Source organism: Leptopilina boulardi, unplaced genomic scaffold, assembly GCF_019393585.1.
Source record: "Leptopilina boulardi isolate dan_hultmark-lab unplaced genomic scaffold, ZJU_Lbou_2.1 LbouV2_386, whole genome shotgun sequence".
NCBI lineage: Eukaryota > Metazoa > Arthropoda > Insecta > Hymenoptera > Figitidae > Leptopilina > Leptopilina boulardi.
The window spans coordinates 1,062,721-1,084,664 of record NW_026137958.1 but is presented as its reverse complement, the minus strand read 5'-3'; the positions used below and the strand labels follow the sequence as shown (position 1 = coordinate 1,084,664).

At 29.9% G+C, this 21,944-nt stretch overlaps 1 protein-coding gene across 1 annotated transcript; it reads right to left on the bottom strand.

Moving 5' to 3' along the window:
- Window positions 1–13,869: 13,869 nt before the first annotated feature.
- LOC127288408 (protein deadpan-like) lies at window positions 13,870–21,522 on the bottom strand. The gene is made up of 3 exons (XM_051315826.1): window positions 21,049–21,522; window positions 20,112–20,207; window positions 13,870–17,112 (listed from the first exon to the last, which is right to left on the bottom strand). The coding sequence occupies exons 1-3, from the start codon at window positions 21,139–21,141 to the stop codon at window positions 15,913–15,915; spliced, it is 1,389 nt and encodes a 462-aa protein (XP_051171783.1). The 5' UTR covers window positions 21,142–21,522; the 3' UTR covers window positions 13,870–15,912.
- Window positions 21,523–21,944: the final 422 nt, after the last annotated feature.

The window sequence follows — 21,944 nt, the reverse complement described above, 5'->3', positions numbered from 1 at the left end:
GTTATAAAATACAATTTACTCCCTCGCAATGGGGTTTTCGCCATAATGAGATTTCACGTTGGCGCACGAACGCGTGTACCTAATTGTTAATAAAATGGAATAACTAGAATGAATTAACGCGTGTTAACTCTCCAGACGCATTTCACACTTCTTTCGTGCAAAAAGATGGATCCTTTTCATATATATATGTATATATACAATGTTCGAAATTTATTTGCAAAAAAAAAGTTTCTCACATTTTCTATTTCTTCATTATTCTCTTCATCATCAGCGACAAGTTTATATATTCATATTAAAAACTTAGCGCAGAAGAATTAGCATTAATTAAAAGGCTAAAAAAAATTTAAATTTGTATTAAAAAAATTTAATTAATATTTAAATTAATAGCCAAAAAATATAAAAACATTTTTTTTTTAAGAATATTGTAAAATTTAGTTGAATTAAGAAGTGATTTTTCGTATTCATAGTTTGAATATTGGCATCGAAAATTATAATAAGTTATTAAGTCTGGCAAAAATGGGCGGTGTGTGGTTGCAAGTACTTGTGCGCATAATAAGGGAAGAAGTGAGGTAAAGAGAAAGGGAAGAAAGACGGGTGGGTGTAGAGTATGTGAGGGGGATGGTGGCCAAGGGAGAAGAGCGGAAGGGGTACCAGGGGTCCGAGGATGATTAAACCCCCCCGAGACGGTAATTTTTCATGTCCGATCATAAATTACCGCTCTGCTGCACTGCCTCTGCATATGCGAGGCTACGCAACAGGAGAAAAATTTTCAGCTCGGTATTATAATTAGCTATGTTAATTATACATTAATTTATTATACCGTGACCAGTGCGACGTTTTAATTATAATCCAGGGCGCAATGGGGCCGCGGGGGTAACTGAAAAGTAGTTTGGTTGTAGTTTTGAGTGAATGAGAGAGAGAGAGAGAGGGAGAAAAGTAGGTTTTCCTACTCTTGGGCATAGTATATATATATATATTTTCATCCTTCTTCAACTGCCACTTTTCTCTTCGCAGTCGCCTCTTATCGCAAGCTAAAATAATTTCATTTCAAAGTGCAAGGAGCTACTTAATTAGGTGTCCGTCTTAAGGTCGCGAAACTCATCAAGGGCTTAGCTCATAAATCGAGATCGTTTTTATAATTAAAATGAGAGAGAATTATATATATATATATATAGTGACAAGGTTTATGCATTATTTTTTTCTTTTCAAGTCTTGTGTTTCAGAAAAATTTTTTGTTAAATTTTCTCACTGTAGGCATAATTTCAAATTGTTTACAAAGAAATTATTTGAAATAAATTAATAAAATTATATCAAAATGGAAATTCTGCGAAATAAAAATTTGGTTAAATAAAAGTTTGATTAAATAAAAATTTTATGTACTTAGAATTTTACTAAATAAAAATCCTTGTAAATAGAAATTCGGTTTAAAGAAAATTTGGTTAAATAAAATTTTGATTAACTAAAAATTGTGTCAAATGATAATTTTGCTAAATAAAAATTTAGTTAAATATAATCCTGCATAATTAAAAATCTGCTAAATGAAAGTCCGTTTATATAAAAAATCTATTTAAAGAAAATTCGGTTAAATAAAATTTTGATTTAATAGAAATTCCGATAATGTAAGTCTGTTAAATAAAATTTAAACTAAATCATAGTTTATTTCCGTAAATTAAATTCAGGAAAATGATAATTCTGCCAAATAAAAATTTGGCTCAATAAATGTTTTAATTTGAAATTCGGTATAAATAGAATTCATCTAAATGAAAATCCATATAAATAGAAATTCGGTTTAAAGAAAATTCGGCTGAATAAAATTCAACTAAATAAAATTCAGTTAAATAAAATTTTATTTAATAGCATTGTACTAAATAAAATTTCGGATAAATACAAATTTTGTTTAGTTAGATTTCTGCTAAATGAAATTCGTCTAAATAGAAAATTTATTTAAAGAAAATTCGATTGAATAAAATTTCGGTTTAATAGCAATTCTGTTAAATTATATTTTTGAAATAAAATTTTAATTAAATAAAAGTTCAATTAAATAAAAATTCTATTGAATTAGAATTATCCTTATTTTGAAAATTTTTTGTTGAAATAAAAATTGGTTGAGAAATTCATAAGTTAGAATAATAAATAAATAATTCTTCAGTATAAACATTCTTTGAATAGAAATATTTGTTAAATGTGAATTTAGTTGAATAAAAATTCTCTCAAGTGAATATTCGAATAAGAAAATATTCAATTAAAAAACAATTGGGTAAAATTGAAATTTTATTTAAATTAAATGAATATATTCGGTAAATTAGAAAAGCATTTATTTAAAAAATTTTGTTCGATAAAAATTGTTTAGAATTACAAAAAATAAATTTTATTTTTTAGAAAAAATTAATATTCCACCTTATGAATTTTTTTAAACACTATTAGCTCGAACAAATAATTTTTAGGTGATATTTATTCGTCTCAATAATTTTTGAAAGTATTATTATTATTATTATTATTATTTTGTAGTGAAATAATGATAATATTAAATTTTGTTGTTGATAAAGTAAACAAGATAAAGGAGTAAATGATTCGCGAGATATTAAGAAAAAGACCCCGAGTGTGCTGTTGAACGTATATAATGCTAATTCATAATTTGCAATTCTTTTTACGTGGTGTGTAGACGGGACATGGACTGCCATAGGATTTCTTACTAACTAACACCCGTACGACGCTTCTTGATTACAAATTGCTTATTATTCTGAGTCTGATATTCGGTTGGTTGGCTGGTCGTCTGTAATTTTCGATGCATAATTTATGGTCGATTTAATGAGCCGCGAAAAAGGAGTGAGAAGGGACAGTGTTGTGTGGGTATCTGAAGAAATGTGGGTGGGGCAAGAGGGGTGGGGGGGGAGGGGAGTGAGGTTGGCGAAGATGAAGAAGGGAACACTGCGGAGATTATTTTTAATTACCTAGGAGCGAGACGACGGCTCCACTTGCCGCGCGCTTTTGCACCATCCCAACTGTACCTACTGGTTGTCGACATGCGTACACCATCATTACGTCGTCTTGACGTCCTTAGGGCGAAGGCAAGCTTCTTCAGTTGATAATTTTACCCCCTTCACCTCTTTATCATTCCCTTTTCTTTTTATTCCAAATATTTATATCTCTCTTTCTCTCTCCCTATTTGTTCCACGATCCATATTTAGTCGCACCCTTTCACTCACGTCGTCCACCAGTCTGATTAATGATCAGAATATGCGAGCCTCTCACTCTCTCTCTCTCTCTCTCTCTTTCCCCCCCGTGCTTCTTCCATTGATTCATGTTGATCCGGCAAATCGAAAAAAAAATTTATATATGCAAATTCTTTAATAATTATATCGAGTTCAATTATATTCAATTAACCCTTGAAATGAATTATATTATTATTATTATTGAAGGAGAAATTTTTATTAAATAGTAAAAAAATAGATTATATTTTTGAAATGAAAATTATTATCTGTTGTTTAAAATAAACTTGCAACAAATATTGAATTTTCTCTATTTTTTTTTTTTTGCACACAGAAAGAAAACGAAATTTAATTAAAAGCCAATGTTTAATTTACTTTCGTCAAGTTCCTTTTTTTTTTGGTTTTTTGAAATATTTTTTGTTCATATTTTCAAATGATGCTGTGTGTGATGAAAATGAAATACATTTTAAATTAAAAATACTCAAACTCTTTTCAATTACATATATGTTTTTCTGTTTTCAAAAGAAAAAAAAAAAAAAAAAAAAAAATTGGAAAGGGTTGGTTGATTATCGTTTGCGTGGCACTCCGCGTTGAAAGTCGTGCCAAATGTCGATCATTCAACGAATAAAAATGATGTTGGCTGATGAAGTGACGAAGGTCGTTCCTGCGCGCTTTTTGTCACTGGGAAAACATCCCTGAGTTTCCAATTACGGTAAAATGCGCCGATACAGACTTGAAGCGTAAAGCGAAAAGAGTGGGACACAAAGGGGGGGGGGAGAGAGAGTTATATTCGGAGGGTGTTGAGGGGGTGGTGGTGGTGGTGTACGATCAGGGAAATGCGAGAAGGGGTCAAATGGGTAAAAAGGGTTGGGAGGGGGAAAGGGGGAGGGAATGTGTGATGCAAATTGGATTGAAACGTACATAAGTATTCGCCAAATGAAAATTGATTTTGACGCGTTGCCATTAATACCCGCGGAGCCACATTGTGACCGTCGTTTAATGAATGCAAGAACGCCAATGCGGACGTTTGTATATATGAACGAAACATTCGTAGGTAGTGTGCTTGTCATATTAGAGAACTTCTGAATAGACAGAGGGTGTTAAAAGCACTTTACTGTTCCGCTAATTCCTTTTATTAATACGATAATGCGGATCGGGGTTGTTGCAAATTCGCTCAACGAATAAGCACACCGACATTTTTCCCTATGCGTTCTTTATTTCATTACATTTTTTTTTTCTCTTTCTTGTAAATAAAAGTTATCACATTCCTGAAAATTTAGTTATATAAAAACGTCTACGAAGAAATATTCTATTTGTTTAAAATTTTTATCTGTAGAATATCTAAAAATATGCAGAAAAATATGCTCAGAAAAATATTCAAATATGACGGGAAAAAAAATTAATATTTCTATGATGTCGAATCATATATCTATATATATATAGGGAATGATGTGAACATATTTTGTGAATTTTTTTTTTTTTTTTTCATATATGATGTGTGGGCGTTCTAATCAGAATTTTTGTTGAAACTTGCTGGCAATTTAATAGAAATATAAAAAGGGGTTAAAAAAAATTTTCGTTATATGTATATCTATTTTACATTTCCAGACATGATTTGTGTTGATAATTTCATTGTGATTGTAATGGAGACGAATCAAGCTTGTTTCACTATACGTTCTTGTATTCTGAATTTTGTCGCGTTGCTGGGTGCTTTTATAATACATTTTTTTCTTCTCTCTCTCTCTCACTCTGGCGTTTTTTTTTTTTTTCGAACCAACGTTACATTTCTGTTTTTATTTCGCAGTCACATTTTGTCCATGACGCGAATGCTATACGTAAAAAAATCCAACTCGATTGATACATATATATATGTATATACGTATACGTAGCCAAGTGTGTAAAATATGTGAATTTTAAGCAAACCCATTTGTTGAAACAAGGTACAAAGTAAATATTCGAAAATAGTATTTTTAAGCAATTTTATTGCATTTTACAAAGATGACAATCAAGACAACATATGTGTGCGATTTAATAAAAAAAAAAAACTAAATTAATAAAATTAATATTCAATGCAATTAATAATAGTTTCTAAAAAAAAATTTTTGATATTTTTGAAAAAAAATAATTATAAAAGTATCACACTTGTGATAAAGTATCATAAATGCTTGAACTTGACATTGAAAGTTAAAATTTAAATGATATGTAAATTTGATAAGTCGACATTTGCATTTGGTCTTTGGGTGAAAAATCTTTGGGAAAAGTTATTGGTTCGATGGGGGATGTGAAAAGTTATAATGTCATCGTGAAGCATTGAAAACGTATCCTATATATGTTTTTTTTTTTTTCGCACACGAAGAGGCACCGTTCTTTTGTACTGTTATTGGCATCGGGCAGTGCCTGTTTCACCCGCGAGTCATCGTCAATGTATATATGTGTATGTGAGGGTGTAATATTTTTTACTCTTTCCGAACGCCACCCACTTTCGAAGCGAGAGAGCCCCATATACGAGCCCATTCCCTCCCCTCCTCCCACCCCCCGTTTTACCATCGCCACCCTACCTTTTTTTTTTTTTTTTTTTTTCCTCCCGTCCCTTGTACCCTTGCACCACCACCACCACCACCACCACCTCCTTTTCCCCATTTCGATCGCCGCATTCGTATGCGTGGGTTCGATGTGTATTGATATATTATTCCCAATAGTTCGTGTTCTTTTTTTTGTGCTCGCCACTCTCCCGAGTTTTTTTCAATTATAATTCTTTTTCGTATCCAATCAATCATTAGTATTTCCATTGTCCTTCGGCATTTTCATTTGGCGTCGGGGCTTCGAGCCTCGAATACGGAAGGTTCAAACGGGGATTTTGGAACGAAAGAGGGAGTGTTGGGGAGCAACGCCGCGGATCGCCTCTTTACCAGTGGCCTCTGCGTTTTTATGATCGGCGTTGCTCCCCGATTTGTTAATACGATCATGCAAATTTTATTTTTCTTTTTTTTTTTTTTTATCAGAAAATAATTTCACTCTATTTTATTATCGAGACACAATAATATATTTGAAAGGCTTTTTATATATACATACATATATATGTGTATTTATTTGGAAATTTTATTAATTATATATTTTTAGTTTTGTTAATTTTATAATTGAAATGAATTTTGAATTTGCCGCCAATTTTAATATTATCTCCCTTAAATCTATTACTTAATCTTAATAATTTTTTTTAATTTGTAAATAATAAAATATCTAGTCTTTTACGATTATTATATAATATATTAAATATAATTAAATATATATTATATATTATTATATAAACTATTATATATAGGGGAGGATGGGGCAAGGATAGTTAGTGGCTCTATTGCCTACACGGCTTGTTCAAAAAGAGGGCACCATTCATCATATATACTTGTTTTAATACCAAAAGACGTCAAGAAAAATTTGATCTTGATGCGATATCATTTGTGGAAGCTACGTGTTTATTTGTGAAAATCCTGTTTTTTTCTAAAATGTCTCAGTACTGTTTAAAACACTCTTTCAGATATTAACTGTTTTAAATATTTATTTATGTCTAAAAAATTTTTTTGGTAGTACTTTAGTGTTTTGAGGTACCTTTATCCAATGAAATTAAAAAATATAAAGTCTTTTTTTTTATTATTTTTCGTAAAAAGAATTTTGATAACTATCCTTGCCCCATTAGTGGGGCAAATTGTAGCTAAATAAACAGGCTTTCGAACGATACTATTCTTTTTTCGATAATAATAATAATAATAATATAATTTTCACTTTTTTAAAAGAGTTTTCATAAACATTTTTTTTGTTGAATTTTTATTGTAGTATTGCATCACCAAAGGTACGATAAGTCTGACTTAAATGTCTTGTTCTACTTGAGTTCGATTAGTGATGGAAAAACTCTTTTCTTTCAGTAGTATAAATCGTTATTAGTCAGACAGGTGTTAAAAATTGTTTTCTACTTATAATAGGTATTTCATGGAAATTATATGTCTGACCAAACATTGGTTCACACTACTGAAAAAAGCACTTGCAAATCATTTTTACGGGATTTTAGTAGAACAAATCATTTTAGTCAGACGGAATTTATCTTTAGAAATGTTAATAAATAATTTTTCTATAATATATTATTAAAAATACAAAAAAAACTTAAATGCTATTATAAAACGGGAATAAAAATACATTTTAATTACAATAGAAAAAAATAAAATACAATTAATATTTAATATCTAATATTTTAATAATATTTACATCTAATTGCTAGTGTAGTAATTTTATTTCTATTTTTATTTATAAAAGTTTTTTTTTATTGTAAATTTTCCAACTCGAAATTGTTATTTCGCAATAAGTAGCAAAATCGATATTTGGTCAGACATAAATGCTATTAACATTTAATATCGTAATTTTCTTTGTTAATTCGTCATCTTGCAATAAGTAGTAAAATCGATGCTTCATCAGACATAATATATCTAATATTATTAAATCTAGTAATTTTATTTGTTAATTTGTCATCTCAAAATAAGAAGTACAGTCGATATTTGATCAGACAATATTAACGTTTAACATTATTAATTTCATTAATTATAAAATTTTATTTGGAATTAATTTCATTAATTATAAAATTTTATTTGTAATTAATTTCATTAATTATAAATTTTTATTTAGTCACCTCAAAATAAGTAGTAAAATCAATATTTGATGAGACATTGTCGATTGGTCAATAATGTTGTGTTTCAATCTAATAGTATGGTAAAAGTATAGTAGTAGTAGTAGCATTCGTATATGGTCAGACAGATTAGTTTGTTTTATCACTGAAAAATGGGGTAAATCTGTAGTAATCATAACATTTTTGTTTTTTAACTCTTAAATTTGTAAAAATGAAGTTCGTCATTTGTCTACATAATAGTAAAATTAATATAAATAAATGCATATATGTATGTGTGTATATATAGAAGCGTGCAACAGTATAAGCAAAGTCCGTTTTCCCGTAGAGTGGAGAAATAATGGTTGAAAAAAGTACCTGACTGTTTCAAATGCGGTGTCGCGCGTTATCAGCAGTCTCTGTAGCATCTGAAAATTGCCTGGCGCTTTTTTCGAGCGCGACACACTTAATAAAACATCCTCGCCCTCCTGCCAACTTTCCACAACCTCTCAGACCAGTCTGCTGCCTCCCTTCTTTCTCTCTTGTTTCTCTTTCCCTCCTTACATTTTCTCCCTCTCTCTCTCTATATATATATACCCTTTTCCCTCAATTATGTTTCACTTCTTTCTATAAACAGTATATATTCTTGTAAACATTTCAATATTTAAATAATTTATTTTCGAAAAAATGGTTCATTTTTCTAAATTAAATTCTTGAGAAATGAAAAATGAATTATTAAATTAAGTTCAAGAATTTATGTGATTGTAATGGAGAAAAATTTGACCTTGAAAAATTGAAATCCTTTCATTTTATATGTATATATGTATAGTGTGGCAATTATAGAATTACAAGCTTGGAACTTGCTCCTTCATCAATTTCCGTCAGTCAGGATTTAAGTACTACCATTAAAAGATAAATTTCAACGATAATTTCATTTGCTGTCGTTTGCTCAACTTCTTGTGTGTGTGTGTGTGCAATTAAACTATTTGCCTTGGGGGTGTCGCGTTGGGAATATCGACGCAGAAATTGAGTTGAAAGACCTTAAAACGTTGATTACATGATATTTCTGTTGCGGTTGGTCCGGTGTGTCAGTGCCGATATCTAGTCGCTTAGTCAATAGAAGAATGTTTTTCGTGTTGCAATATTTTGATGGGCATCCGATCATCAGAGAGAGAGAGAGAGAGAGAGAGGGAGAGAGTGAAAGAAAGGGGAGTCGAAACGTGTGCGGCTACCAGACCATTTGCTTTGCGGTCTCTTGATTCCCAGCAACCAAATTTTCATCTGTACTCATTCAAGTTTTAATGTGTTTTTGCGGCGTCAGTCATTCAAACTTAATCAGCGACTGGTCACGTGTATCGTTTGTACGTGTATGTGTAGAATTCCACTCCCGAAAACCAGTTGACTATATATATATATATATGTTGCGTCTCTCCCTCTATTTGTGTATGTGTACTCGCAAGTACGCGTGGGGAATATTGGTCGAGCACTCTGTGACGAGAGCATATATTAATTATATCTCTGGTCAGAGGAACGTCAAGAGATGTGCTCACAGATACCTACGATAAATTGTCGGTTTACCAGCAAATCTCATTTCCAAACCCCGCCATTTTTCCGCTCGTTTGTCCACGCCCATTGGTCGAACAACTCTCTTGGTCCTTTACATGAATTTTGTCTATCGTGTCGAATTAGATTTTTGCAAAGTTGCTATTGTTTACGAGCATCAAAAAAAAAAAAATTCATCTTACAGTATCAGTTATCTTGCGTTATTTTACGATGTTCACGTTTAGGTACTTTCTATTTCTAAAACCTCTGGTTCCTGTTTTTTAATCTTTGCTTCATTTTTCCTAATTCCATTTCTTATATCTTTTACAATTATTGTATACTTTTTATTATTCCTAATTTCCAAAATTTTTTTGCATTTTATTTAGTCGATTCTTAACTTGCTTCATATTTATCACTTTCTATTTCAAAATAGAATCACAGAAAATTAAAAGGCATTAAAATAAGCTGCAACGCTTCTTATTTTAATCCAATTTTGCTTATTTTAATACCAAAATGGATTAAAATAAGCAAAATTGGATTAAAATAATAAGCGTTGCAGCTTATTTTAATGCCTTTGAATTTTCTGTGATTTCAATACACTTCCTATTTCCTAAGTGCAATTCCTTATATTACATTTTCTTCTTCCTTTTTTTATAATTTTCACAGATATTTGAGTTAGGAAGTAAAAACTAAAAGAAAAAATTAGAATTAGGAATTATAAAATCAGGAATAAGAAAAGACAGTAAAAAGTTAAAAGTGGTAGTATATGTATATAGAAGTAGAAAAATAGAAACTTTATTAGTATAGAAATAGAGGGAATAAACTATGAAAATTTTTAGGGTTTAACAATCCATTTGTTTGATAGAATCTGGAAATTTGGAAAAGTTATTTAATCGATCTCCGGAATCATTTTCTGAAATTAACACAGAAAATTAAAAGGCATTAAAATAAGCTGCAACGCTTATTATTTTAATCCAATTTTGCTTATTTTAATACCAAAATGGATTAAAATAATAAGCGTTGCAGCTTATTTTAATGCCTTTTAATTTTCTGTGAAATTTTACTACTTATTAATTTTTTAATTAATTAATAACAAAATTAATAAAATAAAATTAATAAGAAATAAAATCTAAATATAAATGTAATATAAAATTTGTCCTTTTGTCTTAATTTTTCATATTTTTCCGTCAATTTTTCAACAACAAAAAATTCATCATCAATTGAGTTATCGTCCGAGTATTGATGATTGTGTGAATGAACGTGGTATCAGATTATATATATATATATACGTTCGTTCGAAATTGCCACGAAAATAATGACTAAAAGTGATATTGCTCTTTTAGTATTTTCATTAAAGTTATACACGCGATATATTTATAATAAATTTTCACCTTTTAATTTTTTATAAATTGACAAAAAAAATGACACTTAAAACAAAAGGAAAAAATAACTTATTCACACGTAGGATTTTAATTGTATTTCATTATAAATTATTATTATTATTATTATTATTATTCTATTTAATTATATAATTCAGTTAATTATCTTATGTTTCGCTTGTCAATTTTGATATGCTTATAAATCGCATATCGAATGGAACGCTTATATAGATTCGATGTCGTTTAATTGGACAAATGTCGTTGGACCCTTCGGCAAAGAAAGAATGTCAATAACCTATCGTTAAAAAATTCAAAGGCCTTAAATTTCCGTCCAACTTCTCTTTTCGCCCTTTCGTGATTCATTTCCAATTTCAATTTTACCAAATCAGGTGCAAAGATCTGAAATTACTTGGGCCATATAAAAGCACTCACTATATTACAAAGAGAGATTGTCATATGACAATAGAAATCTTATTCGTCCTGTTATCGTACATATATATATATATAGAAAAACTCATAAATCTCAGTCAAAATGAATCAATTTAAAATCGTGAATCAATTCCGGGAATGATTTCTGTAGCGATTTTGCTATATATATATATATATATATATATAAACAAACATCGGTTTATTTAATCAGGACTTTGTGAATTCTTGTATAAACTTGTGTTGAGGATAGTTTCCTCAATAAAAATCTTGTGGCAGAGATCGTATAGGTGCCCTCACTATCCATTGGCCAATCAGAGCTCACCAACACTTTAATATATTCAAATGTAAGCGGTAGCAGTGTTTATGTCTTGACATTGCAAATTGTGCCGGCTCCGCCATAACTTATAGTAATTGCTACCATCCAGTGTAATTATTTATATACCTTTAGATACTATACGAAGGGTTTCGCTTGCGACGAGAGAGAGAGAGGGAGAGAGAAAGAGGGGGAGAGTATTCCTGCTGTGAAGCTATAATGCACTTCTATCGAAAAGGGGAGTAACGCAAAAGATTTCTATCTCGATTTTATCTCGCACCTCTCAGGTGTCTTGGAGGCGCCGCTTTGAATCAGTCTTTTAAATTCAAAATACGATCTATTGTTTATTCATTTCAGTTGCATTATTTTTAAACACAAAAAATTTCAATATCTCCAAAAAAAAGCTGTTCGAAACTTTCTTTCTTTTCTCCCGTTTTGGTTATTTGTAACTTTAAATTAGGTAAAACTAATTTTTCTTTTATCTAATTTCCATTTTGATATAATTTGACGTATAAAAATTCTTAAAATGTAATAGAATTTTTATTTATTCGAATTTTTGATAAAACATAATTCACACTCGCAAGAAAGTATTTTCTTTCGCATCGTTTATAAAATATATATATACCGCTTTTAGTTTATTAAATATTAAATATATAAACAAGTTAACATTACTGCTGCATATAAAATATAATGTGTGCAACGATCATATATATTAAAGGATTCAAATTCATAAATGAAATACATGCCATTTTAATAATAATTGGATTTACATATTCAAAATAAATAAATAAGAAACGGAAGCTGAAGTTGAAATATTTGTTGAAAATTCGTAAAAAAAAATATCACCCAGACAAATCGCATCATCATTTCTTTTGCCGTTCCGCTTACGGAATCCCCGAGGCATAATTTTATAATTATCCAATTCTAATACACTTTCGTGACAAATGCTTTACTTAAAGTTATTCTTTATAACTCCAGGCTTCTATATATATATTTTTGATTTACTGCATCCTTTCGCCATTTCGATTTCGAAACTATATACACATATATATATACCATACACTGTTAGTGAAAACCGGTTAATGATTCGACTACCCAATGAGACTTCAATTATATATGCAATAATTCGAATCAAAGAAAATATCAACTTCATTAGCGTCCTGTAAATAAATGTATTTTTTTCTTCTTTTTTTTTTTTTGTTATTTTATAAGATAATAGTTGATTGTAGTTATATAGTAAAATAAAACACGCGCGTGAATCTTATTCCCGGCGTGGAGGTCCTTATTTATGTCCTGTGAATTAGAGTCTCCATCTCTGAGCAAAATCCCAAAGTTACGATTCGAACAAGTTCGAACCAATTCCATTAGATAGCGTTTCGATTTTTTTTTCTTTTTAGAGAATTTGTTCCTTTTTATTAACTTTACCAAATTTATTTTATTTACCAAATTGTAAAAATTTTAATATAATTTTCGAAACATAATTGTTAAACTAATTTTATTTGTTTGAATTTTTCTTTACTATTTTTTTTTAACTTTATTTTCCATACTTTTTTTTTTATTTACCAAAAATTTATAAATTTATTATTTTTCCTTAAAAATTTCCTTCAAATTATGTTTCTAAAATAATCTATTGATTTTTTTAAATAGATAAAAAAGAAAAAATTTTCGCTTGTGTGTGTGTGTATTATTCGATTTGTATGTAAGAAAATTTGAAATTTACTAAAGTGGGTAGTAGGAGTGAAACTCAGTCGATAAATCAGTTCTCGTGCTCGGTCGATGAGCACGACGGTGGTTTTGTGGTTCTAACAGGTGGTTGAATTGCTCACTCTCTTCGTCCTCACTTTTTTATTCCTTTATTATCGGCAAAAACGAGGAGAGCTATCTCCAGCTTATGAACTCGGGCGCGTTAAATGCCTCTTAAAAGGATAAAACATCTCACCGTACGATGCTCTTACTTTTCTCTTCGCCGCTGCAACATCAGGATTAAAATGAACTCTTTTTACTTGATCAATATGAAAAATTGTTTTTCTCTTATTTTTAATATATTAAAAAAAAAAAATAATCTCAATTTATTTTTTTAATTACACACAAATAATAATTAGTTCAATTAATTGAGCGATTAATTAGTTATTAATTAGCTGCGTTAATTTTATCAGTAATTTAAGAGTTAATTAATTTTAAATAAGCTTTAAACAAAATCTTTTGAAAAAGTTGTGTAAATAATAGTTTCTCTAAAAAAAAAAATTTTAAGTTTTTAGTTTAAGAAAAATTTGAAAAAAAAATATTTGCTCTTATTTTAAAAATGGTGAATGAAAATAAGGACAATTTTTATTTGTTTTTTAAGAAACTGAATTCATGTATTTTTAATTTAATACATTGTTTATCACAAACTTGTAAAACTGTTTGACAATACTGACCTCACTAGTTTTTTTTTGTTTTTAAAGTAAAACTTTAAATTAAGGTACGCAAATGTATTTCTATTTACAAGTGTTATTTACAAGGATTATCTCGTTGAGATGTTTTTTTTACACTTTGGGAAAATAAATCGTAGAATATCAGAAGAAAAACTATTATAAAAAATATAATATTGGAAAAAAACGTAAATGTATAGAAAAAATATCACACTGAACTCTTAAATATTAAAGCAATCCCTACATTTTTTTTTTTGCCTTACAAATATTTTATAATCTAATTTAGGTAAAGAGACATGTACATTTTCCGCATAAGAAATTATCGGTTATTTTTAATTAAAGGCACTTTAACAATTTATTTTTAATATTAATTTAAAAACGAAAATTTCAATTGAGCAAACAAAATTATTCACAATTGTAAAAGAGACTTTTGATATTTGTATCCATTAAGTATATTGGTACAGATTTTTTATCATTTAAAATTGACAATTAGTTGAAACATTGAGAAAAAATTTATTGTTTTATTAACAATATAGACGGTGATTAATAGAATCTATTTAGTAGTATTGATTGTAGTTGATACAATTCGTCTGGTAGAATTTACAATATAGATTCGATTTAATATAATCCGTATAGTGGAATTTACAATATAGATAGTAATTAAGACACTCCATATGGCAGAATTTACAGTATAGATTCGAATTAAAACAATCCGTATGGTGGAATTTACAATATAGGTTGTAATTAATACAATCCATATGGTAGAATTTACAGTGTAGATTAGAATTAATACAAGCAGTATGGTAAAATTTACAATATAGATTCTAATTGTTACACTCCGTATGGTAGAATTTACAATACAGATTGTAATTGATACAATCCGTACGGTAGAATTTACAATATGCATTGTAATTAATATAATCCGTTTGGTAAAATTTACAGTATAGATTAGAATTAATATAATCCGTATGGTGGAATTTACAATATAGGTTGTAATTAATACAATCCATATGGTAAAATTTACAGTGTAGATTAGAATTAATACAATCAGTATGGTAAAATTTACAATATAGATTCTAATTGTTACACTCCGTATGGTAGAATTTACAATACAGATTGTAATTGATACAATCCGTACGGTAGAATTTACAATATGCATTGTAATTAATATAATCCGTTTGGTAAAATTTACAGTATAGATTAGAATTAATATAATCCGTATGGTGGAATTTACAATATAGGTTGTAATTAATACAATCCATATGGTAAAATTTACAGTGTAGATTAGAATTAATACAATCAGTATGGTAAAATTTACAATTCAGATTCTAATTATTACACTCCGTATGGTAGAATTTACAATACAGATTATAATTGATACAATCGGTACGGTAGAATTTACAATATACATTGTAATTAATACAATCCGTTTGGTAAAATTTACAGTATAGATTAGAATTAATACAATCAGTATGGTAGAATTTACAATATAGATTCGAATTATTACAATCTGTATGGTGGAATTTACAATATAGATTGTTATTTATAAAATACATTTAATTGCATTTATAATATAAATTATAATCAGTACAATCAGTTCAGTAACATTTACCATTGCATTTTTTTTACTAAATATTTATTTAAATTGAATAAATCTTTGTTTAAATAAGAAAATATTTTTCTAATACAATCTATATTGTAAAATCTATTTCCCTTTGTACGAAAGAAAATAAAATAACTTTTTAATTACAAGTATTTCAAATATATTTTCAATAATCTTCAGGATTTCTCTTTCATTAAATGAAAAAATAACTCGGAAAATGATTGTAAAGAAAATTAACAAAAACAATTTTTTAAAAACAATTTTAAAATAAAGGTTTACATTATAAAATTAAAGATGTTAAATTAAGAAAATATTTTATAATGGAAAAAAATAGATCTTTTTAAAAATATTATAAATTAAATTCGTAATTGTATTCTTTGATCACCATGGTCTCCACATATCACCATTTGATGGTCCAGCAAAATGTCGTGTATTTCTTGGATCCCTCGCGAAATTATTTCTTCCCGATAGATCTTCAGCTGATGTTGTATGTTCATTGGAATCAAGTCGAAAACTTGTGGCACTTGTTGAAGCCGCCGCTGAACTCGATGGCTCTTGTAATCTTAATTTCTTTTCTGATATTGATAAAAGGCCATCGGAATGATGTCGCTTTAAATTCTCCCTTTTCATGAGCGATGGTCGATTACATGTTTTCTCGGTAATAACTGACAAGGGTTGCCTCAAAATTTGCTGCGTCCCATTAATGAGTTCACCTGTTGAATGACTCGACGGTGTGAATGACTCGGAGCCGATGACCCGTGCGGGCGTTGCGGAACAATTATTGTCATTGCTCTTGGGTTCGACAAAAATATTCATTGTTGATGGTGGTGATTTTCGATCACTCGTTGAACTAATTTGTGGTTTTTGTGTTTCCGGCGATGAGAAACTTTTATTGGAAGATACTGGACTTTGTTCGGGTATTTTAAATTGATGATTATGATGATTGTGTGGTGATTGTGCGTGTGGATATTGTTCGGAATTATGACTCTCGTCATAACTTGATGTTGATGTCGATGGACTCAATAGTGGACTGTGTGATCTTTGAACAGCAGTGAATGCTGACGATGGACCAATTCGTGCAGCACTTTCGGGCGCTGGTGGAAAGAAGGGAAAATTTGCTGATATCCCTGCTGATTGTGGTACCAAGAGAGCTAATTCACCAGTTGGTAGACGACTTGGAATTAGTTGAACGCCACTTGGAATTTGAATTCTTGCGCTGCCATTGTTATTTTCGTCACCATTCTGAAAGTCAGTTTGAAAACCAACTTTAACTTCGGGATAGAGTCGTTCTGGCATGTATGGCACGTAATGACTGTAGAATGGAGCAACTTGTTGAAGGTGGCTAACACAGTTGTTGAGATGTGAGACGAGACGTTGCTTGACGGCTGGCTCGACGTTCTCCAAATGACTCACGTATCGTGACACCTCGGTTGCACACTCGGAAAATCCTGTACGAAATTTTGTGAGAACTGCTGGATCAGTGGCAACAGCTGTGCTTAATTGTTGACGTTGAACTGTTTGCAAATGTTTCACTGTCATTTCCAAAATGTCAGCCTTCTCCAATTTTGAGTGTCTTGTTGGCTGTAAAACAAAAAAAAAAGAAAATTAATCATTTAAAACAATGTTAAATATTATATTTATAATTTTATTAATTGTTATTTTAAATTCGAGAAAGGGTGATGCTTTTTTTTTGTTTCGAAAACTAAATTAATAATCGATTAAGATATTTGTAAAAAGTAAATATTTTTGAATTTTTGAAATAATGTGGGTTGGAAACTAAACTAGATTCGCAAGGTAAGAGATCTTGTTACCTTTGGTCGGTACAGTTACCAACGGTTTGGTTACCCACCGATGATAACGAAAGTTAGTTTACCGTTTACCTACTCCAGAGGTCACTTCATACAATGTATACAAGGTGGTTGAACAGGTGAACGACAAAAAGAATAAATTTTTAAATTTTGCCAAACATTTCAAAAATATTTGAAATAAAAACTTAAAAAAATTTATTACTATTAGATACTACCTTGAGCATTAAAAAAACAAAATTTGCAATTAAATTACATTTACATAATATAATCGGAAATATTTTCCAGGAAATCATTTCAAAATTAATGGAATATATTGAAATTTGTGTAAATTTCAAATTTGACATGCCTACTATATATGACGCAAGAATATGAGAATAGAAAAGAAATCGAATTTGAAAGGAACCGCTCGACCTAATTGAAATAAAGTTTCGTCGCGTGGGAATTGGAAACCCGTTATATGTGTATCGGACCCATGATGTTTTAGAATCCGTTTTTCGTATTCTCGGAGAAAAACTGGTCTGTTTTGAAAAATTCAGGTGGGATTCCGAAAAAAAAAAAAAAGAAACCCTTATAGCCCTTTAACCACCAATAACTCTCAATAGTGATTCAGCATCCCAAGATCCCATTGTGTCCAAACTATTCTCGAGATTTGTATCCTCCAAGAGCTTAGCATTCGCATTTTTATGCTCGTGTGTGTGTGTTAAACTCACAGCTACCTTGACAATGAAGCGTGGGAGTCGACGCATGGCTCGGTTACATATATATATATAGCTTTTTATCATAAAAGAGTTGCTTTTCCGTGGGAATCCCATTCAAGACGTGATATTGTCAGTAATCTATATATCGACTTTTCTTTCAAAACTTTCTTTTTTTTTTTTTGTTTCGTTTTGTGAAATTGAATCAAAAACAAAAGAAATTGTTTATTAAAAAGTTAATAAAACTTTTTTTTAGAATATAATAATTCTACAATTTCTAAAACTTGATATTTTTTCAGTGAGATTTCAAAATCATAACATTTTTCACCTTTAAAGAGGAGAAAAAAAAATTTTCAAATTGATTTATCTTTTCTTGATAATTAACGAGGAGTAATTACTTAATTTAGAAAAACCCCATGATCAGATCATTCATAATATCTCACGCCTAGGACAATAATAAAAAAAAAAAAGGTTGCTCGACACCCTTTTTCCGAAGGAGATCGAATACACAAGGCACCTGCTATTGGAAACTCAGGGGGGGAATAAAAGGCGGTCCATCCCTCTGTGTCGATCGCACACAGCATCCGAAGAGAGGATCTTTAAAGATGATACGGTCAACAAAAGAGGCTGTAATCTGAGATGAGTTTTTAATAATTATTTTGAGGCTCCCAGTTCCCACGAATGTGGGAGGCGTTTTCAAGATTGAGAGTGAGGGAGAGAGAGAGAGAGATCCGGCAAGGGTGAGAAAATAATGGTATACAGAGAGAAGTAAAAAAAAGAAGCAAAGATGGACAACGAAACTCAGCAGGTCGCGGAAGTCATCTGAAAATGGAGTCGAATAATTTAAGTGGTCCATCCAAGAAGGCTATGGAATCTTCTCAGCTCTCCATTTATACAAATTTTGAACTATGAAGTGACTCTTTTCTTTTTCTCGTGCGGTTAGAATCGAAAATGTGACAAAAAGAGGAGTGACAAAAACTTTTACAGACTGACAAGTTTCTATACCTCGGACCATCTCATAAGCATGAGAAAATAACAAGAAATTTATTTTCTTTTTCGGTTGTTCTATTTATTTTTTATTTTGAAAGAATAATAATATAATTTTCAAAAATTATATTTTAATCGACGCTTTCTTTGAAAGAATGATTAGTAAAATCGCCATCGCTAAATTGTGAAAGAGTATTTTTTTAATACCCTCGACCCTATAAATATATATATATGTATATGCTGAATGAAAAAGCAAATTATGAGAGCCGCGCTTGTCTCGTTATGCCTGTCTGAGAAATCAATCTTGCCTGGATAGTGTTACATGTCGATACAGGATCTCGCAAAATTGACCGGACGCTGGGAATATTTTTGAAAAAAGATGCGTTAACTTTTTTTTAAATTTTTATAAATTGAAACTAACGTTTTAAAAGTTATTATAATTATTTTATATTTGTTATATATTTTAATATTATTATTTCTTTCTTTGTAATATAGTAATTAGTTATAAAAAAAAATATTGCAATAAGTAAATTTTTATCTTATAGTACCGGAAATCAATTGATTTCAAAATATATGAATCAATATTTGTGTCAAGAAATAGAAAGTTGACAAAAGACTTTAAATCGGATGCTCCTGAAATTTCTTTAGCACCCTTTTTTTTCATCGGGTCGAGTGTGCCATTGTATACTCGCGTGGGACAGTATTTCGTAAAAAGTATTTGAGTGTGTGTATGTGTATATATATATATACGATGAACGGGCCTCATTCGGATCGTTCCCACGCCAAGGCATCTAAAACACTAAAACAAAACCTGGCCCAAACCCCCCCCCCCCTCTTCCCCCGAAACTAAAAACAAATGCCATTAAACAGGATGAGAGACCCCCCCTATAGGGAGGGGGTATACTCTTGATAACCCGATGAAATATATAATATATACGATTAAAATATTATAGGCATAAAAATTTTAATTTCCCCTTTGATCTGAGAAATTGATTATTTTTTCCCTAAATCAATTTTTGATCAATTGTTTCCGCCGATTTTATTATTATTCTAAATTTTAAATTAAAAATTTCATATATTTTTAACTTACGTCTTTTTTCATTGCTTCAAGAATGAGACTCTTTAATTCATCCAAACATTGATTAATTCGGGCACGTCTTCTTTTTTCCATAATTGGCTTGTTGCTCTAAACAGAAATGAAACATTTTTTTGTTATTTATAATGAAAAAAAATTTCAGTAAGCTTAGTTAATTACAGTCGAACCTTCGTAACTGAGACTTGCCTAAGAAACCTCTATAAGTGAGAGGAATTTTCAGGTCCCTTGGATTCTCAATTATCGAGGTTGGACTGTATATGAAAAATTGTGTTTTTGTTTTGTTTTCTAGTGCAGTAAAACCTGGTTAAGTGAGATAGCAAAATGTAGCCTGATAATGATTAAATAACATTAAAATAAAAAAAAGGGAAAAATTATATAATATTTATTTTTTGATCTTATTTTAGAATTTTGATACTGATTGCTCAAATTTTTATGTTACAGATTGTCCTTTGTCAACAAATAATGGTGAGTCATTTGTAAATAATTATAAATAATTCGTTTTAGTTAATATAAGAAATTAATTGAGAAGTCATTTTACTACAATGCTAATGTAATTTAGTTTCATTTATACTGCAGCTTGAACTTGATACCGCGTGTTTTGCTCGAGTGAAGAAAGTCACGTGTGAATACATACACACGTGACTACAAATTTGCTTACACTCTCGTTTTTAAATTACGTCTTTACAAATTACGTTTTATTTCTTTTCTCTTATTCGATCCATTAAGAATATAATTCCTTTGCAACTCAGGTTTTTTTTTGTATTACGGTATATTGCAAAAAAAAATCGTACCTAATTTTTATTTAATACCTTTTTTTTACAAAAACTAAACAATTTTTGTAATTAGCATTCTATAGTTAAAATTAAAAGTATAGGCAATATTTTTTTTTGTTAATATTAAAAAAAATTTTTATATCAAAAATTCTTCGTACCCTTCTTAATTCTGCCTTAGACATTCCCGATTGTGATTGTTGTTCAAATTCCTCGTCACTTGCAGACATTTTGTACTTGAAGTAATCCACCATTTAGAGGAAAAATTAACACACACACAAACACAGGATTTATTTTTATTATTGTAACATTCACTTTAATTTCGTACACTTCATCGACAATAATGTTCGATGAGGCACGACACTGTTCTTTTTAAATTTTCGTTAATGACAATAAAAAACTTATTGTCAAAACTAAAATCACAATCACAATTTTTTTTTTCACAATTTAAAAAATCTCCTTGTAAATTTAACACTGTTAGCAAAAAAAAATTATTATTTTTTTTTTGTTATTATTTTCTTTATCAAATTGGAAAATATTTGCAAAAAATTGTTAACCCCTCAAGAGAAGGTAGAGGATATCTGAGCAAAGCTTGAAGGGTGACTGTTTGACGTTTTCAAATTCGGTGACCGCATGCCGATGCACTCATCGTGTTCGTGGTGATGGGGTGGGGGACATATCCTCCAGGAGAGGGAGAGTCCTGTACTTTTAAGAGACGGAGAGAAAAAGAGAGGGGGGTCCCTTCTGAGACCATCAGGGATCAGACCTGTTGATGTGTGGGAATTCACGCCACTCGTCTCCATGGGACGTATGTACATACGCGTATATTGTACAAACCTTCCGATTGGCCGTCCTCCAAATTTGACATTTGGTGGGAAAAATCAGCCCATTTGACTAAAACGATCATCAACTGTTACGAAATGAACTATAATTAGTCATTTTCATTTTTCCAAATGAAAATTTAAAGTCGGGGGAAACCCTTTTTAATTATTATTATTTTATTATTAATAATAAATTTATTTTAAAATTACTCATTTTTTTCCAATATTATAATTTG